Raw genomic sequence first — 21,147 nt, 5'->3', positions numbered from 1 at the left:
ACAAAACAACTGTTTTACCCTGTGAATAAAAGTATATGTTTTTGTCAATGTACCATAATAACAGAAGCGAAACACAATATTCTGTCAGGACAATTCACTATTTATGCACAATAAACAAAGGAGCATAGCGCGACAATTTCTGTTCAGCGCCAGACTTGCTTGTAACCTATATCACCAATTATGTTAAGAAAAATGACGCATTAACTACAACAGCAGACTGACCTTTGTGTAAATGCTTGGAGCAGACTAACCTGTGAGCTGGAGGGTTCTGGGACGTTATAATTGGTCTTTGAATGGCTGCAATCCAGTTGCATCTTTGTTACTTCGGAAACATGGCTCGAACAATTTCTCTTCAACGACGTAATCCGATAACAACCGATCTCTTTACCCGTCGGCTTCCCGTGGCTGTCATGTGACCGGCTATTGCAGTTAATAACACAACAGCTTCTTGACATTTTTGTGTTTCTTTTTATCGCTGTGTGACTGGTTTCAATTGAAAGCCTGCGTGCGCTAGTACCGCTTGCCACGAGTTCCCAGAATCCTTTGCGGTTCTACCCGTGAATGACGTCACATTTTCAATCTCTATATAATATGCATGTTAAATTTTATATTTGGGGTAAAATATCAAGTCTTTTCAAGTAAACCGGTTCAAGTCCAATTCAAGTCCCAAGTCATTGGTGTAAAAGTCCAAGTCAAGTCACAAGTCTTAGAACATTATTTCAAGTCAAGTCTAAAGTCATAAAATTAATGACTCGAGTCTGACTCGAGTCCAAGTCATGTGACTCGAGTCCACACCTCTGGTCTGAGTGGTGTCCCAGAAACGATGTGGGCTTCATAGATAATTGGCAAACCTTCTGGAGGAAACCTGGTCTTGTTAGGAGAGACGGCATCCATCCCACTTTGGATGGAGCAGCTCTCATTTCTAGAAATATGGACAAATTTATTAAACCCCCCAAAATATGACTATCCAGAGTTGGGACCAGGAAGCAGAGTTGCAGTCTTACACGCTTCTCTGCAGCTTCTCTCCTCCTGCTACCCCCCCAAAAACCCATCTCCATAGAGACTGTGTCAGCTTCCAAAAAGACAAAAAACAAACTAAAAACCAGCAACAAACAACTTAAACATAAACAATTACAAAGAAAGAACAATACAGTATCCACATCTGAACCAAAGAGTAAAACAGTGAAATGTGGATTATTAAATATTAGGTCTCTCTCCTCCAAGTCTCTGTTAGTACATGACTTAATAATTGATCAACAAATTGATTTACTCTACCTTACAGAAACCTGGTTGCAGCAGGATGATTATGTTAGTTTAAATGAATCAACACCCCCGAGCCATTCTAACTACCAGAAATCTCGAAGCACAGGCCGAGGGGGCGGTGTGGCAGCAATTTTTCACACCAGCCTATTAATTAATGAAAGACCAAGACAGACTTTTAATTCATTTGAAAGCCTGATGCTTAGCATTGTCCACCCCAGCTGTGAAACTCAGAAACCAGTCTTACTTGTTATCATCTATCGTCCACCTGGGCCTTACACAGAGTTTCTGTCTGATTTCTCAGACTTTATATCTAATTTAGTTCTGAGCTCAGATAAAATAATTATTGTGGGTGATTTTAACATCCATGTAGATGCTAAAAATGACAGCCTCAACATGGCATTTAATCTGTTATTAGACTCAATTGGTTTCTCTCAAAATGTAAAAGAACCCACCCACCACTTTAATCACACTCTAGATCTTGTTTTAACATATGGCATCGAACCTGAACATTTAACAGTGTTTCCTGAAAACCCTCTCCTGTCTGATCATTTCCTGATAACATTTACTTTTACAATAATTGATTACACAGCGGTGAAGAGTAGACTTTATCAAAGTAGATGTCTTTCTGAAAGCACTGTAACTAAGTTTAAGAATATAATCCACCCACTGTTATCATCTCCAATGCCCTGTACCAACACAGAGCAAAGCAGCTATCTGAACGCTACCCCAACAGAGGTCGATTATCTTGTTAATAATTTCACCTCCTCACTACGTACGACTCTGGATACTGTAGCTCCTGTGAAAACTAAGGCCTCAAATCAGAAGTACCTGACTCCGTGGTATAATTCTGAAACACGTACCCTAAAGCAGATGACTCGTAATCTGGAGAGGAAATGGCGTGTCACAAATCTAGAGGATCATCATTTAGCCTGGAGAAATAGTTTGCTGCTTTATAAGAAAGCCCTCCGCAAAGCCAGAACATCTTACTATTCATCACTGATTGAAGAAAATAAGAACAACCCTAGGTTTCTCTTCAGCACTGTAGCCAGGCTGACAAAAAGTCAGAGCTCTTTTGAGCCAACCATCCCTTTAACGTTAACTAGTAATGACTTCATGAACTTCTTCACAAATAAAATTTTTATCATTAGAGAAAAAATTACCAATAATCATCCCACAGATGTAATATTATCTACAGTTACTCTTAGTACCATTGATATTAAGTTAGACTCTTTTTCTCCAATTGATCTTTCTGAGTTAACTTCAATAATTACTTCCTCCAAACCATCAACGTGTCTTTTAGACCCCATTCCTACAAAACTGCTCAAAGAAGTCCTGCCATTAATTAATTCTTCGATCTTAAATATGATCAACCTATCTCTAATAATCGGCTATGTACCACAGGCCTTCAAGCTGGCTGTAGTTAAACCTTTACTCAAAAAGCCATCTCTAGACCCAGCAGTCTTAGCTAATTATAGGCCAATCTCCAACCTTCCTTTCATATCAAAAATCCTTGAAAGAGTAGTTGTCAAACAGCTAACAGATCATCTGCAGAGGAATGGTTTATTTGAAGAGTTTCAGTCAGGTTTCAGAGCTCAGCACAGCACAGAAACAGCTTTAGTGAAGGTTACAAATGATCTTCTTATGGCCTCTGACAGTGGACTCATCTCTGTGCTTGTCCTGCTAGACCTCAGTGCAGCGTTCGATACTGTTGATCATAATATCCTATTAGAGCGATTAGAACATGCTGTAGGTATTACAAGTACTGCGCTGCAGTGGTTTGTATCATATCTATCTAATAGACTCCAATTCGTGCATGTAAATGGAGAGTCCTCTTCACACACTGAGGTTAATTATGGAGTTCCACAGGGTTCAGTGCTAGGACCAATTCTGTTTACATTATACATGCTTCCCTTAGGCAGTATCATTAGAAGACATAGCATACATTTTCACTGCTATGCAGATGACACCCAGCTCTATCTGTCCATGAAGCCAGATAACACACACCAATTAGTTAAACTGCAGGAATGTCTTAAAGACATAAAGACCTGGATGGCCGCTAACTTTCTGCTTCTTAATTCAGATAAAACTGAGGTTATTGTACTCGGCCCTGAAAATCTTAGAAATATGGTATCTAATCAGATTCTTACTCTGGATGGCATTACCTTGGCCTCCAGTAACGCGGTGAGGAACCTTGGAGTCATTTTTGACCAGGACATGTCCTTCAACGCACATATTAAACAAATATGTAAGACTGCTTTCTTCCATTTGCGCAACATCTCTAAAATTAGAAATATCCTGTCTCAGAGTGACGCTGAAAAACTAGTTCATGCATTTATTACTTCCAGGCTGGACTACTGTAATTCATTATTATCAGGATGTCCAAAAAACTCACTGAAAAGCCTTCAGCTAATCCAAAATGCTGCAGCAAGAGTCCTGACAGGGACTAGAAAGAGAGAGCATATTTCTCCTGTTTTGGCTTCCCTTCATTGGCTTCCTGTTAAATCCAGAATTGAATTCAAAATCCTGCTCCTCACATACAAGGTCTTAAATAATCAGGCCCCATCTTATCTTAATGACCTTGTAGTACCATATCACCCTATTAGAGCGCTCCGCTCTCGCTCTGCAGGCCTACTTGTTGTTCCTAGAGTATTTAAAAGTAGAATGGGAGGGAGAGGATTCAGTTTTCAGGCCCCTCTTCTGTGGAACCAGCTTCCAGTTTGGATTCGGGAGACAGACACTATCTCTACTTTTAAGATTAGGCTTAAAACTTTCCTTTTTTCTAAAGCATATAGTTAGGGCTGGACCAGGTGACCCTGAATCCTCCCTTTGTTATGCTGCAATAGATGTAGGCTGCCGGGGGATTCCCATGATGCATTGAGTTTTTCCTTTCCAGTCACCTTTCTCACTCACTATGTATTAATAGACCTCTCTGCATTGAATCATATCTGTTATTAACCTCTGTCTCTCTTCCACAGCATGTCTTTATCCTGTCTTCCTTCTCTCACCCCAACCGGTCGCAGCAGATGGCCGCCCCTCCCTGAGCCTGGTTCTGCCGGAGGTTTCTTCCTGTTAAAAGGGAGTTTTTCCTTCCCACTGTCGCCAAAGTGCTTGCTCATAGGGGGTCATATGATTGTTGGGCTTTTCTCTGTATCTATGAAGTGCCTTGAGGCGACTTTTGTTGTGATTTGGCGCTATATAAATAAAATTGAATTGAATTGAATCCTTTCAATGAGAGTCTGAACTGTTTTCATGCACTCACACTGAAAACTGCATCAAGATGATGTTGATAGCAACTCTGACTCTCGTGTTGGGTTTTCTAATGCAAGGTGAGAATTTCTAAACATTTATTAACTTTTTCATTTAAATGTTTTAGTTTTATCGTAATCTTCGCTGGTGATTATCAAGGTTTTTTTTTAATCAGATTTAATTTTGTTTATCATTTCAGATTCCTTGGCCAATAAATTTCTTACTCAGGCTGATAAATCCAAACCTGTCAGTCTTGGTGGGACTGTGACCATCAGCGCCACAGGAAGTTCAGATATTGGTGCTGATCTCAGTTGGTACCTTCAGAAACCTGGACAGCCTCCCAAACTTCTTATATATCAAGCATCAACTCGCTCCTCAGGAACTCCGTCTCGATTCAGTGGCAGTAGATCTGGTTCTCAGTACACTTTAACCATCAGTGGGTTTCAGGCTGAAGATGCTGGAGATTACTGTATGGGTGTGCATACTGGTGGAGTATGCGCACAGTGATTTAGAGCTGCACAAAAACCTCCTTCAGTCTGAGTGAAGGCTGCAGGTGCAGAGTGCAGTGAAGAGACTGTGATGAGAATAACCGGTCCACTGAACACAACAATAGAGTCATCAAACACATACACAAAATAAAAGTTTATAATAAGAAGTTTTAACATAAAAATGTATATCATTTAATCAAGCCCCGGCTTGGACAGTCTCGGTCGTTGTGTCCTTGGGCAAGACACTTCACCCGTTGCCTACTGGTGGTGGTCAGAGGGCCCGGTGGCGCCAGTGTCCGGCAGCCTCGCCTCTGTCAGTGCGCCCCAGGGTGGCTGTGGCTACATTGTAGCTTGCCATCACCAGTGTGTGAATGTGTGTGTGAATGGGTGGATGACAGGTTGTGTAAAGCGCTTTGGGGTCCTTAGGGACTAGAAAAGCGCTATACAAATACAGGCCATTTACCATTTACCATTTATCTTTTCTAAAACATGGCTGCTGCGATGGATGCATTGATAGAAAAAAATATTACATCCCCATAATTTTCCCCTACCGCTATTGTAAGTATAATATAATGAACATGTTAATCTTTATCTTTAACTCTGTTGCGCAAAAGTATGAGATTCACAATGCAGCATAAGGTTTAATAATTAAACATAAAAGCTCTATTGCAAAACTAACTAAATACAAACACAGTGTTTTATTGTACTTTTATTTCATGCTGTAAGTTACATTCCTTATTATCAGAGATGGGCAGTAACGCGTTACAAGTAACGCGTTACTATAATCCGATTACTTTTTTCAAGTAGCAAGTAAAGTAAGGGATTACTATTGCAAAAACCGTAATTAGATTACCGTTACTTTCCCGTAGGAACGCTGCGTTACTGCAACCGTGATTTTTTGCGAGAATGTCTCATGACAGTGAGTAAGCAAGTGCGACGTTCGTGACAACAGCTGTGTGCAGATCAACAATGGATCATATATGGAATGCAGGAGAGAGTATGAGCGTGCAGCGTTTAAAGCGTGGAAGTACTGACCTTACTTTGAGTTTGATTCCATAAAAAGTGACAAAAACATTAGTGTCTGTTGTGTGTGGGAAGAAAACTTCTTTTTACAGCGAAAAAAACCCCTAAACTTCCAAGCAAGCACGTAATGGGAAACTCAGAGAAACTCGCGGATTCTTCCACTGACCGCTGCGGCACACCTGCACCAGGGTAAACCTCCGCCTACCGCAGTCCTGCTTTACAGGTGAAAATAGAGCAAAATGACCGCTGAGTATTTGACTTTATTTATTTTCTGCTGTGTTTTACTTGCATCTATTTGAAAGACTGAGTGTAAACACAAAAAAATATTTTATTTTATGTGCTGGAATGTGCAGAAAATAGGTTTAAATAGGTTTAAAACAAATTTCTTCCAGTCAGAGAATGTTGCATATAATTAAATTTTTGCTTGATGCATAAAGTTAAAAGATTAAAACTGATAAAACAAGTTTTAAAAAGAGACTTTTCCATTTGATTACATTTTGTATGATGGATTATGCAGAAAAAGTAGAATTGGGCTGAAAGATCTATCGCTTTATCACCTCTTCAGGTTGTAAATCGTGTTTTTAAAAAGTAACTAAGTAATTAATTACTTTTGAAAATAAGTAATCAGTAAAGTAACGGGATTACTTTTTTGGGGAGGTAATCAGTAATTAGTTACTGATTACTTTTTTCAAGTAACTTGACCAACACTGCTTATTATAGTGGGCAAGAAGCAGAACATGAATATGAACATTTCTCGAAAGATCAAACATAGTTTTACAGACACACTGGAACAGAGATCTGTAGATTCGAAAACATCATTTGTAGACAGGAAGTGTTGCTGAAGCTCTACTCTGAGCAGTGGTCAGGGTCCAGGGTTTGAGTGATGGGGCTCTGTCCACTCAGACTGGCCTCACAGCTAACTGAGCCCGCCTTCCTCCACTGGTCTGCAGAGGCGCTCAGGGTGCTGCTCCAGCTGTAACGACCATCTGTCCCCAAGACCTCCAGGCTGTTTGACAGCCCTGAAGATGGGCTACGGCCCCCCACCTTCCAGCCCAGCTTCCAACCTGAGGGGAACCCTCCAGTGGCCAGACACACCAGAGTGGCACTGCTTTTCTTCTCCTCCTCTTTAGAAGGAGGGAGGACAGTCAGGGTGGGCCTCAACACACCCACTGGAGGAGACAGCGCAGAGAGAGGAGAGAGTCAAAAAGGTGAAGAAACTTTGAAAGGCAGTTATATGGTAATCTATTCCTATATCTATTGAATAATACTTCAAAGTGAATAACTCATCTCTGTGATAATGTTCCCACATATAAATGAACCAAGCTGAAACACTCATGTGAACAGTCAAATCTTTGTCATCTGTTTCTTTCACTTCCTTTAAAACTACATTTAAAGTTAATGAGCCATGAACACCAAGATGATCTGCAGTTACTCTAAAAAAATCACTTTTTTAATTTGGCAAAACTACGGATCACATTTTAAATCTAAAAATAAGCAGATATTGAAATAATGAGCTAAAATATTACAGCTGCTCTTCTGCAGTGTTACATTTTTAATTTATTAGTTTATTTTGACTTTTCTAAATATTTTTAAAAAATATAAAGTATGATGAAAATAGATAATTGTTCATTGATTCAATGAATTTAACTGCAGCTTGGAAAGAATACGTTTTTTTCTCATTTTGTGACATCAGCATTTTTTCAATTTAACCTTAATTATTAGCAACATACAAAAATCTAAAGTTCATTAATTAGTATTATTATTAGTATATGTAGTATTATTAATACTACATGTTTTGCAAAGTAAAAGTTTTTGGTACTTACAGTTAACGATGAGTTTGGTTCCTCTGCCAAAAGTGTACCACAGTGATACAAACTCACTAAGTGGCCACACAAAAACCGCCTGCACTCAGAACAAGTATCTAAGCACTTAGAAAATGTCTGCTACCCCAATACTTAATCTAAACGGCTACATTTATGCTAGTTTTAATCTAAAATGCTTTAAAAAGAACAAAATAATTTTCCTACAAATAAAGATAATATCTTGACAATCTACAAACTGGAAATAGAAACAATTACTGTCTTTGTAACAGAGCATCTAACAAAATGCTTCTCAATACTGACTACTAACAAAGCAAATTTAAAGTAAAGTAAAAAAAAAATCACAATTTTCTATACTTTAGATTTCATACTAATCACACTCAAAATAAAACGTATCAATTGCAGCCATGGACACCTTAGTTGCAATCCCAATGTAAATATTTTCTTCAGTTGTTTCACGTTGCCTTCAGTGTGTTGAGAGCAGAGAAATCATTTCCATAGAGAGGAGGCTTTGCATCATCAGCTGATCCTCCAGAGAACTGAGAAGGTTTATAGTCCTGTGACTTCAACACTGCAGGACTCACATCTGTCAGTCAACACAGCAGAAAGCACAACCACCATGACTCTCATCACCATCCTCATCTGGACGCTGACCTGCTGCTGTTTTACAGGTTCATTCACTCAGCAACATTTCAACCATGATGTGCTGCTTTTTCTCTCATTGATTTCTGCTGATAAATGAATGATTTGTTTCTGTCTGCAGGATGCAGCGGTCAGGTGACTGTGACTCAACCTCCAGTACTGACATCTACTCCTGGATCCACTGTCACTCTGACCTGTAGGACCAGCCAAGCTGTTGCTAGCTGTCGTGATGGTCTGTGTATGTACTGGTATCAACAGAAATCTGGACAGACCACAAAGCTCCTAATTCGACATGTGAGCATAAGACATTCAGAAACACCAACTCGATTTAGTGGCAGTGGAAGCAGCTCTGACTTCTCTATGACCATCAGTGGAGTTCAGGCTGAAGATGCAGCAGTTTACTACTGTAAGAGTATCCATGTAATAAACAGTGCTGATGTGTTCACACAGTGATTTGTAGCTGTACAAAAACCTCCCTCAGTCAGACTGCAGAGACTGCAGCTGCTGAAGAGGAAGAAACTCTGACACAGACCCCTGAACACAGAGCTGGCAGTAACCTCACTAAGTATACATTTCTTATTTAAAGATACATTAAATTAAATATTTGATTCTGATCATCTGAAATATATATAAATATATATATATATAAAATAAAATTGTTTCTAGATGATACAGTGGTGACAGCTAACAAAGCAACAAATTCATACACAAACACTAGGGGTGGTTTGCTATTCGCTTCACTTATAAGAGGTTTTACACCCACGCTGAGGTTTTAGCACTGATGGTTCTGTAAATATTTAAATAAAATTATATTTTTAATAAGAATAATAGTTATTGTTTGTTAATGTTAGTGTATGATGCATTTGAAAGTAATTTGGGGCTTTTGGCTGGAGGATTAAGATTTAAAAGCAGAGATAAATAGATAAGTAGTAAGTATTTGTTTGCTGTTTGTTCCATCCACTAATCTTACTGCGTGCATTGTCCAAGGATTAAATGCTATTGGACTGGTTAAAGGTAATGTAGGAAGACATTGTTAGAATGCTCAGTGTCAAATTTGGATCTCTTTCCAGGTCAGTGTGGACTAAAAGGATTAGCAGACATCAACAAAAAGCATTAAAACAGCATGCAAACAGCACACTACAACAGACAGCTGGTAGCTCAGAGTACTCAGCTGTATTGATCACTAGTTTCCCGCTGCATAAGACAATACTTTATATTTTTCCTTTAAATTCTTTATATGATCAATCTGGTGTCACTAGCTATAAATTTAATTCTGCTTGAATAACAGTGTAGATTGTAGTGTGTAAACCATGCTAGTGTGAGAGTGGTCATCTTTTCCTTCACAGCCTGCAGGGTTAAAGTTCATGCCTTCAACTACAAACTAATTTGAGCTTCTTTTTGTACCAAGATGGTATTATTTACTAGTTTAAGTGACAAATCATGACATTAAAGCTACCCAGTGTATGTCCAGACCTCATAACTCATAATGAGCTTACCTTTAGCCTCTTTAATAAGCCTGAGTGTCTCTAAAGGAGACTTTGTTCGCATGGGATAGGGATAATCCTTTTAGACACTGCTTTACCAGGAACAAGTCAGCCAACGTTTCCTCCTTCAGACTGGATGAGCTCCTCAGAGTTAAACAGGACCCACATTTCTTCAGGTACACCTGCTCTCCTCTGCCGTGGATCTCGAGAGATACATACCGACAATTCTCACTCATCAAGAGATTCGGATATCTGCTGCCAGCGACGGGGGTGGGGGGGATTTGCTGGGATACAGACTGAGCCTGAATCAGGATGGAATGTCTGCAGAAGTTATTAGAAAATATAGTGTCTCTGAAAGTCAGGGCGTACGTGAAGGACTACTGCAAGAGGAATGGTCTGCTGACACTCTCGGTCTTTGCGGTAGTGACCGGCTGTGTGCTTGGATTTATACTCCGGTCATTCAACCTCTCCACACAGGTATGAATTAATGGATGAATGTATGAATAGAGAGAAAATCAAACTAAGACAAAGTGACTCACTTAGGCTCTAACAGACATTCGTTACATTTGAATGTTGTCCAGAATATGTACAAATTAGTTAGGATAACTCCAGTTAGGATAAAAGGAATAGGCAATGAGTACTCCTGACATGTTGACATGTCTGCACTGAGGCTGTAGATAAGGTCCGTTATGCAATAATGAGAAAGAACACAGACACAGACAATCAGTTCAGAGGTAAGAGGAGAAGATAAGCATAAACAACTGAACAACTGTAAAAATTTTAAATATCAATACTGGATTATATGCAACTTTGTGTATGTGAAATAACCCAGGATTCAATCAGTTTTATGGAGTTTATGAAATGTTATTGGTTTGATTCACCAAAAGAAAGAAAAATTAATCTGTTTCCTTTCAAATACAGTGGTATAAAGAAATAACTTGTCCATTATTTGAGCCTCATAATATAAAATAAACAATAAACACAATTTCCAGATTCAATAAGTTTAGTTTGTTTCCCAGGAGTAGTTGAAAATGAATGAATTAGTCTGTCATTCCATACTGAATTTCTCTCAATGTTTTGTTTTTTTCCAGCCTGTATTTATGATTTTATTTCCATGTGTAGCAATGTCTCATTCAAGGTTACAGACTACAACCATGAAGTCACTGTGATGTAAGACGCTCTTAAACTGAGAAGCTTATGTGTCCAGTGTGGATCCTCAATGTAATCTTGTCTAGTAGCAGGAATGCTCTAAAAGTACATTTTTATTTCCATCCAATGATCAGTGAAAGAATCTGTGAAACACAAGCATAATACTAACTTTCTTTATTATTAAGAATTTAATATTAATCAAAATTACTACATGTGACTTATGCAAGAGCAGAGTTTGGATGTTCTCTCTGCTCAGAGAGTTACTCTGACCTCCTCCCACAGTCCAAAGCCATCCACGTTAGATTAACTAAATTAATTTTAAAACCTAAATGTAATTTATTGGTGATTCTAAGATTGGGTTAAGTCTGGATACGATAGTGTGTGGTTTCCTTTTTTCTGTGTGTTGACCATCTAATGAGGTAGCAACCTGTCCAGTGTCTACCCCTAACCTGACTACACTACACTACAACAGGTGACATATTCTGTACATACTTCTTGTAAATAATGATTTTTTTTAACTGTATTGAGCTCATTGCAGCCCCCCCCCCCAAAAAAAAAACAAAAACAAAAAAAAAAACCAAGTCCAAAGCTTAACTGTTCCTGTCTTTAACAGGCCAAGATCTACTTCTCATTCCCTGGAGAACTGCTGATGAGGATGTTGAAGATGTTGATTCTCCCACTTATCACCTCCAGGTAAACGATAGCTTTAATTTTTAAATCAAATATATATTTGAAGGAAATATTTTTACAGAATTTAGAGGTGTGGAATGTCCTGGTCACAAAGATTAATGGTACAGTCATTCAAGAGCTGAGATGCTGGCTTTGAATTTGGTCTGGGACATGTGTTGGATGTCATATTTCCTATTGCTCCACTTCAGTTTGAACACCACCAGTTAAATGTCACTACATCTATTGAAAATCTGCAGCCTTAGAAAAACAAACAACTAATTCAAATCTACTTCAGTTCCAGTCTTTCGTAAAGCCAACATCCATAATCACACCTCTTCTACTTTCCTATCCAGTCTTATGTCTGGCCTGTCAGCCATGGACACCAAGGCAAGCGGTCGTCTGGGAGTCCTGACCATCACTTATTACCTGTGGACGACCTTCATTGCTGTCATCGTTGGTATCGTGCTGGTTATCATCGTTCACCCAGGGACCGGCTCTGAAAAAGACAGTCACCATTCACATTCAGGGCCTGTTATGACCTCCGCTGATGCTCTGCTGGACCTCATCAGGTTAACATTCACACAGAAACAAAAGATTTCAGTCTTTCATCTATTCACACTACTATTCATAGCAAACCATGCCATATCTGGCGTTCAAACATATCATCTCTACAATGGCACCAGAGATTATCTAACGAATTATAAGATTTTTCACTGAATCAGGACATTTTAAAATGCTGATGCTGCTGGATGAAAGCTAGCAGTTGTGTCAGCAGGATGTGCTTGGCAAAATAAATAAATAAAAATAAATAAAAATAAAAAATGGCAAATTACTCAGCAGCAATCTGAATCTAAATTGTATATTGTTGCAGTGAACATTAACAGAGATGCAAACTCTGTATATAATTACTTTTTCAGCAAGCTTTCTCTCTTTTATGTATATATATATATATATATATATATATATATATATATATATATATATATATATATGTGTGTGTGTGTGTGTGTGTTTTAATAGAGCATTTCACAAGATCAGCTCTTAGAGCTCCCGGTAAAGTGATCTCTCTTATATCTGTTTCATATTCCTTAATTAATCTCAAACTAAAATAAATAAATACACAAATAAGTAGAAAACGACTTAATTTGGTATTATTTGGAAAATCATATTTCTCACAAGCAGTACTTTATTAATATGCAGAAAAACCCTCATTCAGGTTTGGTCAATCACAAAATCTCCTCAGATAGGTTAGATTTCCAGAAAGACACGAGAGCTTTGCAGAAATCTGTATTCATCAAAACATTAATTTACATTTGATATTAAACTGTTTCTGGCAACAGTGGAGGGATTTTTAACACAGAATTTAAATGATAAGCTTTAACATCATCCTTTAAAATCCTTGTAGCATTGTTGCAATGTCACTACCCTTGCAGCAGCTTGACTAAGAAAAGGGAAAGAGTTAATTGTGACTCTTTAAGCTGACACTTTCTCAGAAGATCCTACTGCAGAGTCACTTTGTTAGATTGAACCTGTACTCCTGTACAGGCTCAGGCTTATTGAAGGGCCATTCATGTCAAAGATCCGCTTATTCTTAAATGAGATTAAACTGGAGAGCTGTGGTGAGGTGCGCATTTCAGTCGTCTTATGTGTTTGGTGCCAGTGTTACTGACGCAGGTTGAATAAAAACAGTCTGATGATGCTGGCTCTACCTGTTCAGCTTCCATCAACCTTAACATGTGAAACTCTCTGTGCTGTTATACTGTGTGAAAACGTAACCTGTGTTTTTCTCACTATTCTTATAAAAACTCATTAAATCTAGGAAACTATTTTACTTTAATGAGTTCGGCCACTGGAGACATTTACGGTATATGATGACATATGAGTACAAGTAGTGGGCCAAATAAATATCCGCTATGTAAAACTTATTATTGTAAGAATAAATGGAAGTATCAAAAGTTAACATACTCCAGAAGCAAGAGAATTGAGAAATGGCAGTACTGTTCAAGCCACTCGAGGTGCTTTTTATATTCTACTGGCTCATTTTAAAGTTGATCTATTTTACAAAATGATGCAAAATATGCAATTTCATTTTTAGTACTAGCAGTTAGATTCACCATCTACAAGAACTTCCTACTGTAAACAAAAGTGAGACTGTGTTTTATTTATAAGGTTTACAGTATAATTGCTGGTTAATCATTGATGTTATTATAACAAAGTCTAAATGTTCAATAACTGAACACCATGACACTTTTTAATTGATGATTTGAGCCTAATTATTTACATACCCATTGCATATTTTTACATTTTAAGCTTCTGAAGATTTCTACTGTGAAAAACTGTATTTGTGCATCCCAATAGTTATACTGAAAAAATACTAACAATTTGTTTTTAATATGTTTTTCACCCTCAAAACCATCACAAACAGTACATACTTTCTTCAAACATAAGATTAAAATATTTAAAAACTCAAAAAAGCTGTCTCACCACACACATTTAGTATCTAGCTTTTCATGCTATTTACCAGTAGATGCATAAATGAGGCCAGTTGTAAAAGAATTATAGAAAATCACCTGCGGCAAGCTTTTTTCTTTTACCCGAGCAATCCAAGCACTTCTCATCCGTGCTTATTTGGTGTCTAACACAACCCATTATTGTTTTTAACCTCTGGGTGGTCTTGGGTCGATTTGTGCCATTTTTCATTGTTCGTATACACGCCATTTGCACTGTGTTGAACGGAATATAGCCAACTTTTCCAAAAAAAAAGTCTGGTTACATATATTTCAAAATTCCAGTCTGACTCCCTTAAATTAGCTTCAGTGGCTGAGCTACAGATAAACTTACACTATTGGTCCTAGTGGTCGATTTGTGCCCCATTGAAACCCATTATAAACGCTATTTCCCATTCCACGGTCATTACAACCAAATAATGGGCCATCTTCCGAATGTTGGTGGTACTCGGGAGTCCGGGCCTTGGAATTGTATCTTTTGGGAAATATTTGATTTCTTTGTTTTTTGGGGCTAAAAAAACAGTGCGGCCATGTGACGAAACCGGGATATAAAGGGTTAAAATCCGCAAAATGTAATTAAAACTTGATATGAATATTTCAAGGAGAAGTAGGTCTAAAAGATTGGCTAATTTAAAGTGGAAAAAAATATTAATATATAGATATTTTATGGCACTTTTCATGGCGTGGTCGATTTGTGGCTCTAAGCCCAATAGTGTATGCATTTTTCTAGGACCCCCCAGAGGTTAAGGTCAACAATAAGTGCTGACCATCATTTCAGAATCTGTCACACACAAGTAAATGATCTAGCTGCCATCAGTTGAACTGTATATCATCCTACACATGTGATCATATGGCTTCTTTCTTTTTATTGTACATTGCAGGAACATGATCCCATCAAACCTGATTGAAGCAACTTTTCAGCAGGTGAGTCGACAACATGGAGTTACTGATTGAGAACTGCGCAATATTATTCAAATTTCAAATATTCAAATTTCAAGATGCCCGTAGTAAAAGATCTATATGGTTGTTCTTTCATTTCGTGCCAGTACCGGACAGATTTGGTACCCATTGTACAGAACAATGACGCAAAAGTGTCTCAGGCCAACTATGTATACGTCATGCCCGATTACCACAACCCTCGCCTGGGTCATCCAGTCTTCCTGGAGATCACCCCTGCACCTGACATCAAGTATAAGATTGTCCCAAGTACAAGCAAAGGCATGAATGTATTGGGGATTGTCATCTTCTCAGCTACAATGGGTAAGACAATCACCATTCAACTTTAATGTTTTATATAACAATAACCATGGGATTTTAAAATAAGCCAGCCTATTCAAGCTCATAAATAAGTTACATGCTGACCATGCAAATGCATAGATACATTATTGCATTGGTTATATTACAGGACATAACAACTTTTGCACTGGCAGGCTGTCTCATGCCATCTCTCCACATGTCTCCATTTCAAAAGTGATAAACTAATGACTTTTGATATCAGAAGCAATGTCTCTATTATCAGCATAATGTGCTTAAAGTTTCAAAAGTAAATGTGATGATGCATTGGCCGATGTCATATATGCAGAGAAAGTAAAATTACTTTACACAGTTGAGTTGTATAGTTCTCTCTATAAAGGAAAATAAGTTATGGGAAGTTTAATACAACAGTAAAAAAGAAATAAAAAAGGATGTGTTGAACAAGTAAATTATATCCACTAAGTGCATAATATTGGATCTGAACATCTGAAAGGGCACAAGAAGGTGTGGTTTAAAAAAAATTCTTTATTTTGCAATGTGGCACAAGCAAAAGATTTTGTAGACTAGTTTTAATTTGCAGCAATGCATTGTGGTATTTATGTTTTTTACAACTTTGTCTGAAAAGTACTGAAGTTCTGATCATAATATTGAATACCTGAAGTGGAATTCAAAAGTACAGTATTTTCTAATTGAAATATTGTACTCTCACAGATCATGGAGACTCACTAAAAGGAGCTAAAAATTTGAGATTTATTAGCAATGTCAGCAAAGCAAGAGCTGCTCTGCCTTATAGCTTATTTATATGACTAACCAACTAACTACTATGCAGTTAGTTAAATTTTGTAAAGTCTTTTTTTCTTTATCGGGATAAGAAGGTTGCACCACAACTATTAACAAACAACTGTGCGACTGTGTTATCTGTTCTCAGGTCTGCTGCTGGGGAAAATGGGGGAACGTGGCACACCACTCGTCAATGTGTGCCAGTGCATCAACGAGTGTGTCATGAAGATCATCAATGCTGCTATGTGGTAAGGCTGCACTCTCTCTGTCTCCCTGTTTCTTTTTCTGTCACACACACAGATACACGCTACTGTATCACGCACATGCATCCAATAAAAGACAGACTACACAAAGTTCACACAGCAGAGCCAGATTAGATCCAAAAATAGATCTCATGGCGATTCGAGGAAAACTCAGTGGTGTATCTAAAGTGACCTCAAAGCTTCTCATTGGACATGAGTTGACACTTGAAATACAGTTATATGAATGGAGCAAAGAGGACTCTTTCTATGAGGGCCCGGTGGCGCCAGTGTCCGGCAGCCTCGCCTCTGTCAGTGCGCCCCAGGGTGGCTGTGGCTACGATGTAGCTTGCCATCACCAGTGTGTGAATGTGTGTGTGAATGGGTGGATGACTGGATGTGTAAAGTGCTTTGGGGTCCTTAGGGACTAGAAAAGCGCTATACAAATACAGGCCATTTACCATTTACCATTCTATATAAAATTAGTGCTACAAACTCATAGGTAAATACATCAGGCAACTCACAGGCACCATGCATGTACGTCAGAAAAAAACTTGGAGCTTCAAAGACTGATTGTATCCATGTGTACAATATGTGATTTTGAACATGTAAAGTCACGTCTATGAGCTTCAGCCTGCTGCTATAACAGCTGGCACTCTTCTGATGCCTGGCAGCATACAACATGGGATTTACTCCCATTCAGACAGAAGAGCATTAGTGAGGTCAGCAAACTGATGCTGGATCACAGTTGATGTCTCAAATAATCCCAGTGGAGTTGTTTGGGGTTAAGGTCAGGATGGAAATCCTTTCCTGTAGGGACACACACTCAGAAAGAAACAAAAAAACTTTCATATATTTTCAGGAGTCAACGTGGTAAGAAAATGAATGTAATTCATGTTCTATCTTCTCTTCTTTGAAGGTATTTTCCCTTCGGCATTGTGTTCCTGGTGGCAGGAAAGATCCTGGACATGCACGACCCAGCCCATCTGGGGGAGAAGCTGGGCATGTACTTCATCACTGTCCTGTGTGGTCTCTTCGTGCATGGCCTCATCCTGCTGCCTCTCTTTTATTTCTTCTTTACCCGCAAAAATCCATTCACCTTCATCAGAGGGCTGCTGCAGGCTCTTGTCATTGCACTAGCTACATCTTCAAGGTAAGAGAAAACAGACATTTTTATGTGTTATATCCCACCAATGTAGATCTTTCTACATTTCTAACTAGGACATTTTACCAGTCCTTGGTTCAGATTGAAGTCTGCTGACTAACCTGACATCCTTTTATATCCTCTGATTTCTTTCGTTGCAGCTCAGCCACGCTGCCAATCACTATGAAGTGTCTCCTGGAGAACTGTGGAGTTGACCGGCAAATTGCTCGATTTGTGCTTCCAGTGGGAGCCACTATCAACATGGATGGAACAGCCCTGTATGAAGCAGTGGCAGCCATCTTCATAGCTCAAGTCAACGAGTATGACTTGGACTTTGGCCAGCTGGTCACTATCAGGTGAGAATAAATACTGAGAACAGATGCTCCCCTGAGAAGTTCCTTGTGTTGAAAATCTGTTTCCCTTTTTTTTTTTTTTTCTGTTTCCCTAACATCTTTTCCTCTGTCTCATCAGTATAACAGCAACCGCAGCCAGCATTGGAGCAGCTGGGATACCTCAAGCGGGTTTGGTTACAATGGTGATTGTCCTGACCTCTGTGGGTTTACCACCTGCTGACATCTCCTTGATTGTAGCCATTGACTGGGTGCTGTAAGTCCCACAAAAGTTATTATCTTTAAGTAAGTCTTAGTATTTAGCTAAATTGGTCAATTTGTGATGAACTTTTCCCCTCTCATTTCATCAGTGATCGATTCAGGACAATGATCAATGTTCTGGGTGATGCCTTAGCTGCTGGGATTATGGCTCATATATGCAAGAAGGACTTTGATAAATCAGCAACCGCTGCTTCTGCTGCTGTAGCCAATAAAGAACGGGTAAGGACCGTTTCTGTTAGTATATATCAAAGTTCACATAAATGAAAGATTTCAAAAATTCTCCCAAAATCCAATCCTGTATATAGTTAATGAACTAGAAACAAGAGTCTGCAACCTCAGTTTGCAGGTATTTATCCTTAAATAATAACAACAACAATTTGTATAGCACTTTTAAAAACACAGAGTTACAAAGTGCAGTTTAAATAAAGCCACATATTGATGATACGTGTACATGTTTAAACATACATACAGACACATAATCAGCCATACTGACATACATTCATTCCAACATACACACATACATGCAAATAGTTGCAAACTATGGCCAACAATGAAGGGGGAAAGATTAAGCAAACAAAAAAATCGAGTTTTCAGCAATCGTTTGAAAGAAATAACAGAGTCAGCTGATCTGATTGACTGAGAAATCTGGTTCAGTTTGGACGGAATAAACAATGATCACCTCTGGTTTTAAAATCAGAGCCTGGAACAGTTAGGAGACCCCGTTAGACAATTGGAGAGGCCGGCCACATGATAAGGTCTTAGAAGCTCTGGTATATAAGCAGTTCTGCTGAGGACAGAAGGCCCACCCACCTGCTGTTCATCCCTTTGTTTATGAGGGGCAGCCAATTAAGAGAAAGTGAGCTTTAAAGAGCTGGAGAAGCGGCTGGTGCTAAACCACCTGCCCTTCAGTAGAGAAACCTTGGTCCATAAGTACCTAGGTAAGGTACATGCTGTAATTATTTTGAACTACAAATCAAATATAATGTCAAACTTGGCAATGGGAAATGAAAACACATCAGTCCTCCCCAACACCTCCTACCTTTGAACTAACTGTAGACCTACCGCTGTCATCTTCCCTACAGAGAGACACAGTAATCTCCTTTGGCAATCAGAGCGTGGCACTGTCTGATGCTCCGCTGATCACACATCGCTGCGATTATGTGTTTGAAGTGGATGGAGACAACGTGCTGGAGAAACCCGTGCCCTGCTACAACCTCTGTCAAGTCTGAGACACTTTTACACGATGCCTTCTACAGCACGTAGATGCACCTACAAAGGCACTAACGGAGGCTCTAAAAGTTCACTCAAAGCCTGTGCCATGCAGAAACCTGTACTACTTGATACAATGTACAAAACAGCATGTCTCTATTCAGCTTTGCATGTAGAGAGATGTGAGGAGATGCATTTTATTAAATCTTGAATGCCACATTGTCTGAATGCACTTGCAGACAGGAACATACGTCACGATGACATGCATTGGATGGAGATCAGTGTTTATCAGTTCCAGGGGGACAATTAAAATCCACAGTAGACCCGTCATAATGAAACATGACTGCAGTTTTAACTTAAGTCTAGGTTTTGAAATGCCTTAACGTTGCCTCATTTTTGACAATAATGCTGAGACCTTGAAAGACTTGAATGTTATAAGGAGCTAATAGACAAAGAGCAACAGAACAGGGGCTTTCTCTCTGTTAGACAAGGTGTTTATGCATAAATATTAAAGCAAAATTAAGAAATATACCAACATATCCCTAGCAAATGAAAATTATAGCATAATCTGTGTTTTTATACCACTGCTTTTAATTTTGTGTTCATTTCTAATAAAAACCTGCTACATACCAGTGCTGTGAAAGTTTTTATTTTAATAATTAACCTCAGAGACTATTGAGCTTAAGTATATGCAGTGCTCATGATACATGCTGGATTATACTTGGCAAGGTAAAAAGAAAGTATAGCATCTGTCAGTTATAAGGTTTTTACATAATCTGGTCCTTCAGGAGATCTTAAAATTCTTTGAATACAACCTCTGATGAACAACAACATGGCATATTACAGTGTTATTAAACAAAAATTAAACCAAAATGCAGAAGCAGTGTGTGAAAAACTAAGTGCACCCAGTGATTCAACAGCTTGCATAACCACCTTAAGTAGCAATGACTTAAAATAATTGTTATGTATGAATTTATGTGCTCAACTTTCCTTTTTTCCCCTTTTTCCTAAGACAAATAAATAAATTCTGTACACTTAGCTTGAAATTTAGTTGGATTTTATAGAATATTTCATGCAAGAAAGTTGACAAGCACAAAATAATTGATCAAAGCTGTCATGATATTTAGGGCAAGATTTAGTAAGTTTCTAGAAAACCTCTGTTGTCTACAAAAAGGCCAATTGTTAGTTTTGTGACTGAAAGCTCCCTCTGGGGTAATTAGCATTGAATGATCCAACAGTGCACTGATTTATGTACAAAGATGCAGTCACTTGAAAAAATTACTGGTACAGGGCAGCAAAAATTAGTGGCTCAGGAGCACAACTTAGGTCTTAAAAATAAAAAAGTATAATCAAAGGCCAGGGATTAATCCCACACTCTAAACACATTAACAGTTGGATTTTGACAGACATCCCCACATTGATGGGCAGCAACAATTGCTTCTAAGATCATTGTAAGATCATTGCTGAGGTCTTTCCTCTGTGGCAACATGAATACCCCAAGACCAGCAATTTGTCAAAACTTTGTACAGAGCTGCTTACCGTCTTAGTTCCTGTGGAAGCAGTAAGGATGCGCTTTCAATTTTCCACAAACACCATTTCAGCATTTTGGTTTAATTTTT

The 21,147-nt window shown here is 38.5% G+C and overlaps 1 protein-coding gene and 1 pseudogene across 2 annotated transcripts; one reads left to right on the top strand and one right to left on the bottom strand.

The window, feature by feature from the left end:
* Positions 1-6,866: 6,866 nt before the first annotated feature.
* LOC146686267 (immunoglobulin lambda constant 6 pseudogene) lies at positions 6,867-7,307 on the bottom strand (annotated as a pseudogene).
* A 2,971-nt stretch (positions 7,308-10,278) lies between these two features.
* On the top strand, positions 10,279-19,644 carry slc1a8b (solute carrier family 1 member 8b). Of its 2 annotated transcripts, none has more exons than XM_085442466.1 (11): positions 10,279-10,443; positions 11,729-11,808; positions 12,138-12,353; positions 15,173-15,215; positions 15,338-15,551; positions 16,474-16,573; positions 17,484-17,717; positions 17,870-18,064; positions 18,180-18,314; positions 18,409-18,538; positions 19,402-19,644. In XM_085442466.1, the coding sequence occupies exons 1-11, from the start codon at positions 10,279-10,281 to the stop codon at positions 19,546-19,548; spliced, it is 1,659 nt and encodes a 552-aa protein (XP_085298592.1). In that variant the 3' UTR covers positions 19,549-19,644. The 2 variants fall into 2 exon arrangements, with proteins under 2 accessions (XP_085298592.1, XP_085298591.1); XM_085442465.1 differs by having other exon boundaries at positions 15,173-15,233; positions 15,290-15,551.
* Positions 19,645-21,147: the final 1,503 nt, after the last annotated feature.

This window comes from Copadichromis virginalis, linkage group LG19 (genome assembly GCF_057382275.1).
Source record: "Copadichromis virginalis isolate Kocher_CV1m ecotype Utaka linkage group LG19, C_Virginalis_male_GT1.1, whole genome shotgun sequence".
Classification (NCBI taxonomy): domain Eukaryota; kingdom Metazoa; phylum Chordata; class Actinopteri; order Cichliformes; family Cichlidae; genus Copadichromis; species Copadichromis virginalis.
Note: the sequence above shows the minus strand (reverse complement) of the source record. Positions and strands in the feature narration are given on the sequence as shown.

Excerpts from the sequence above, each read along its gene's own strand:
- slc1a8b (XM_085442465.1), top strand. The coding sequence starts at position 10,279 with ATGGAATGTCTGCAGAAGTTATTAGAAAATATAGTGTCTCTGAAAGTC. Across the intron at positions 11,809-12,137 it reads CTCCCACTTATCACCTCCAG|TCTTATGTCTGGCCTGTCAG; the intron begins GTAAACGATAGC and ends TTTCCTATCCAG. Across the intron at positions 16,574-17,483 it reads ATCATCAATGCTGCTATGTG|GTATTTTCCCTTCGGCATTG; the intron begins GTAAGGCTGCAC and ends TCTTCTTTGAAG.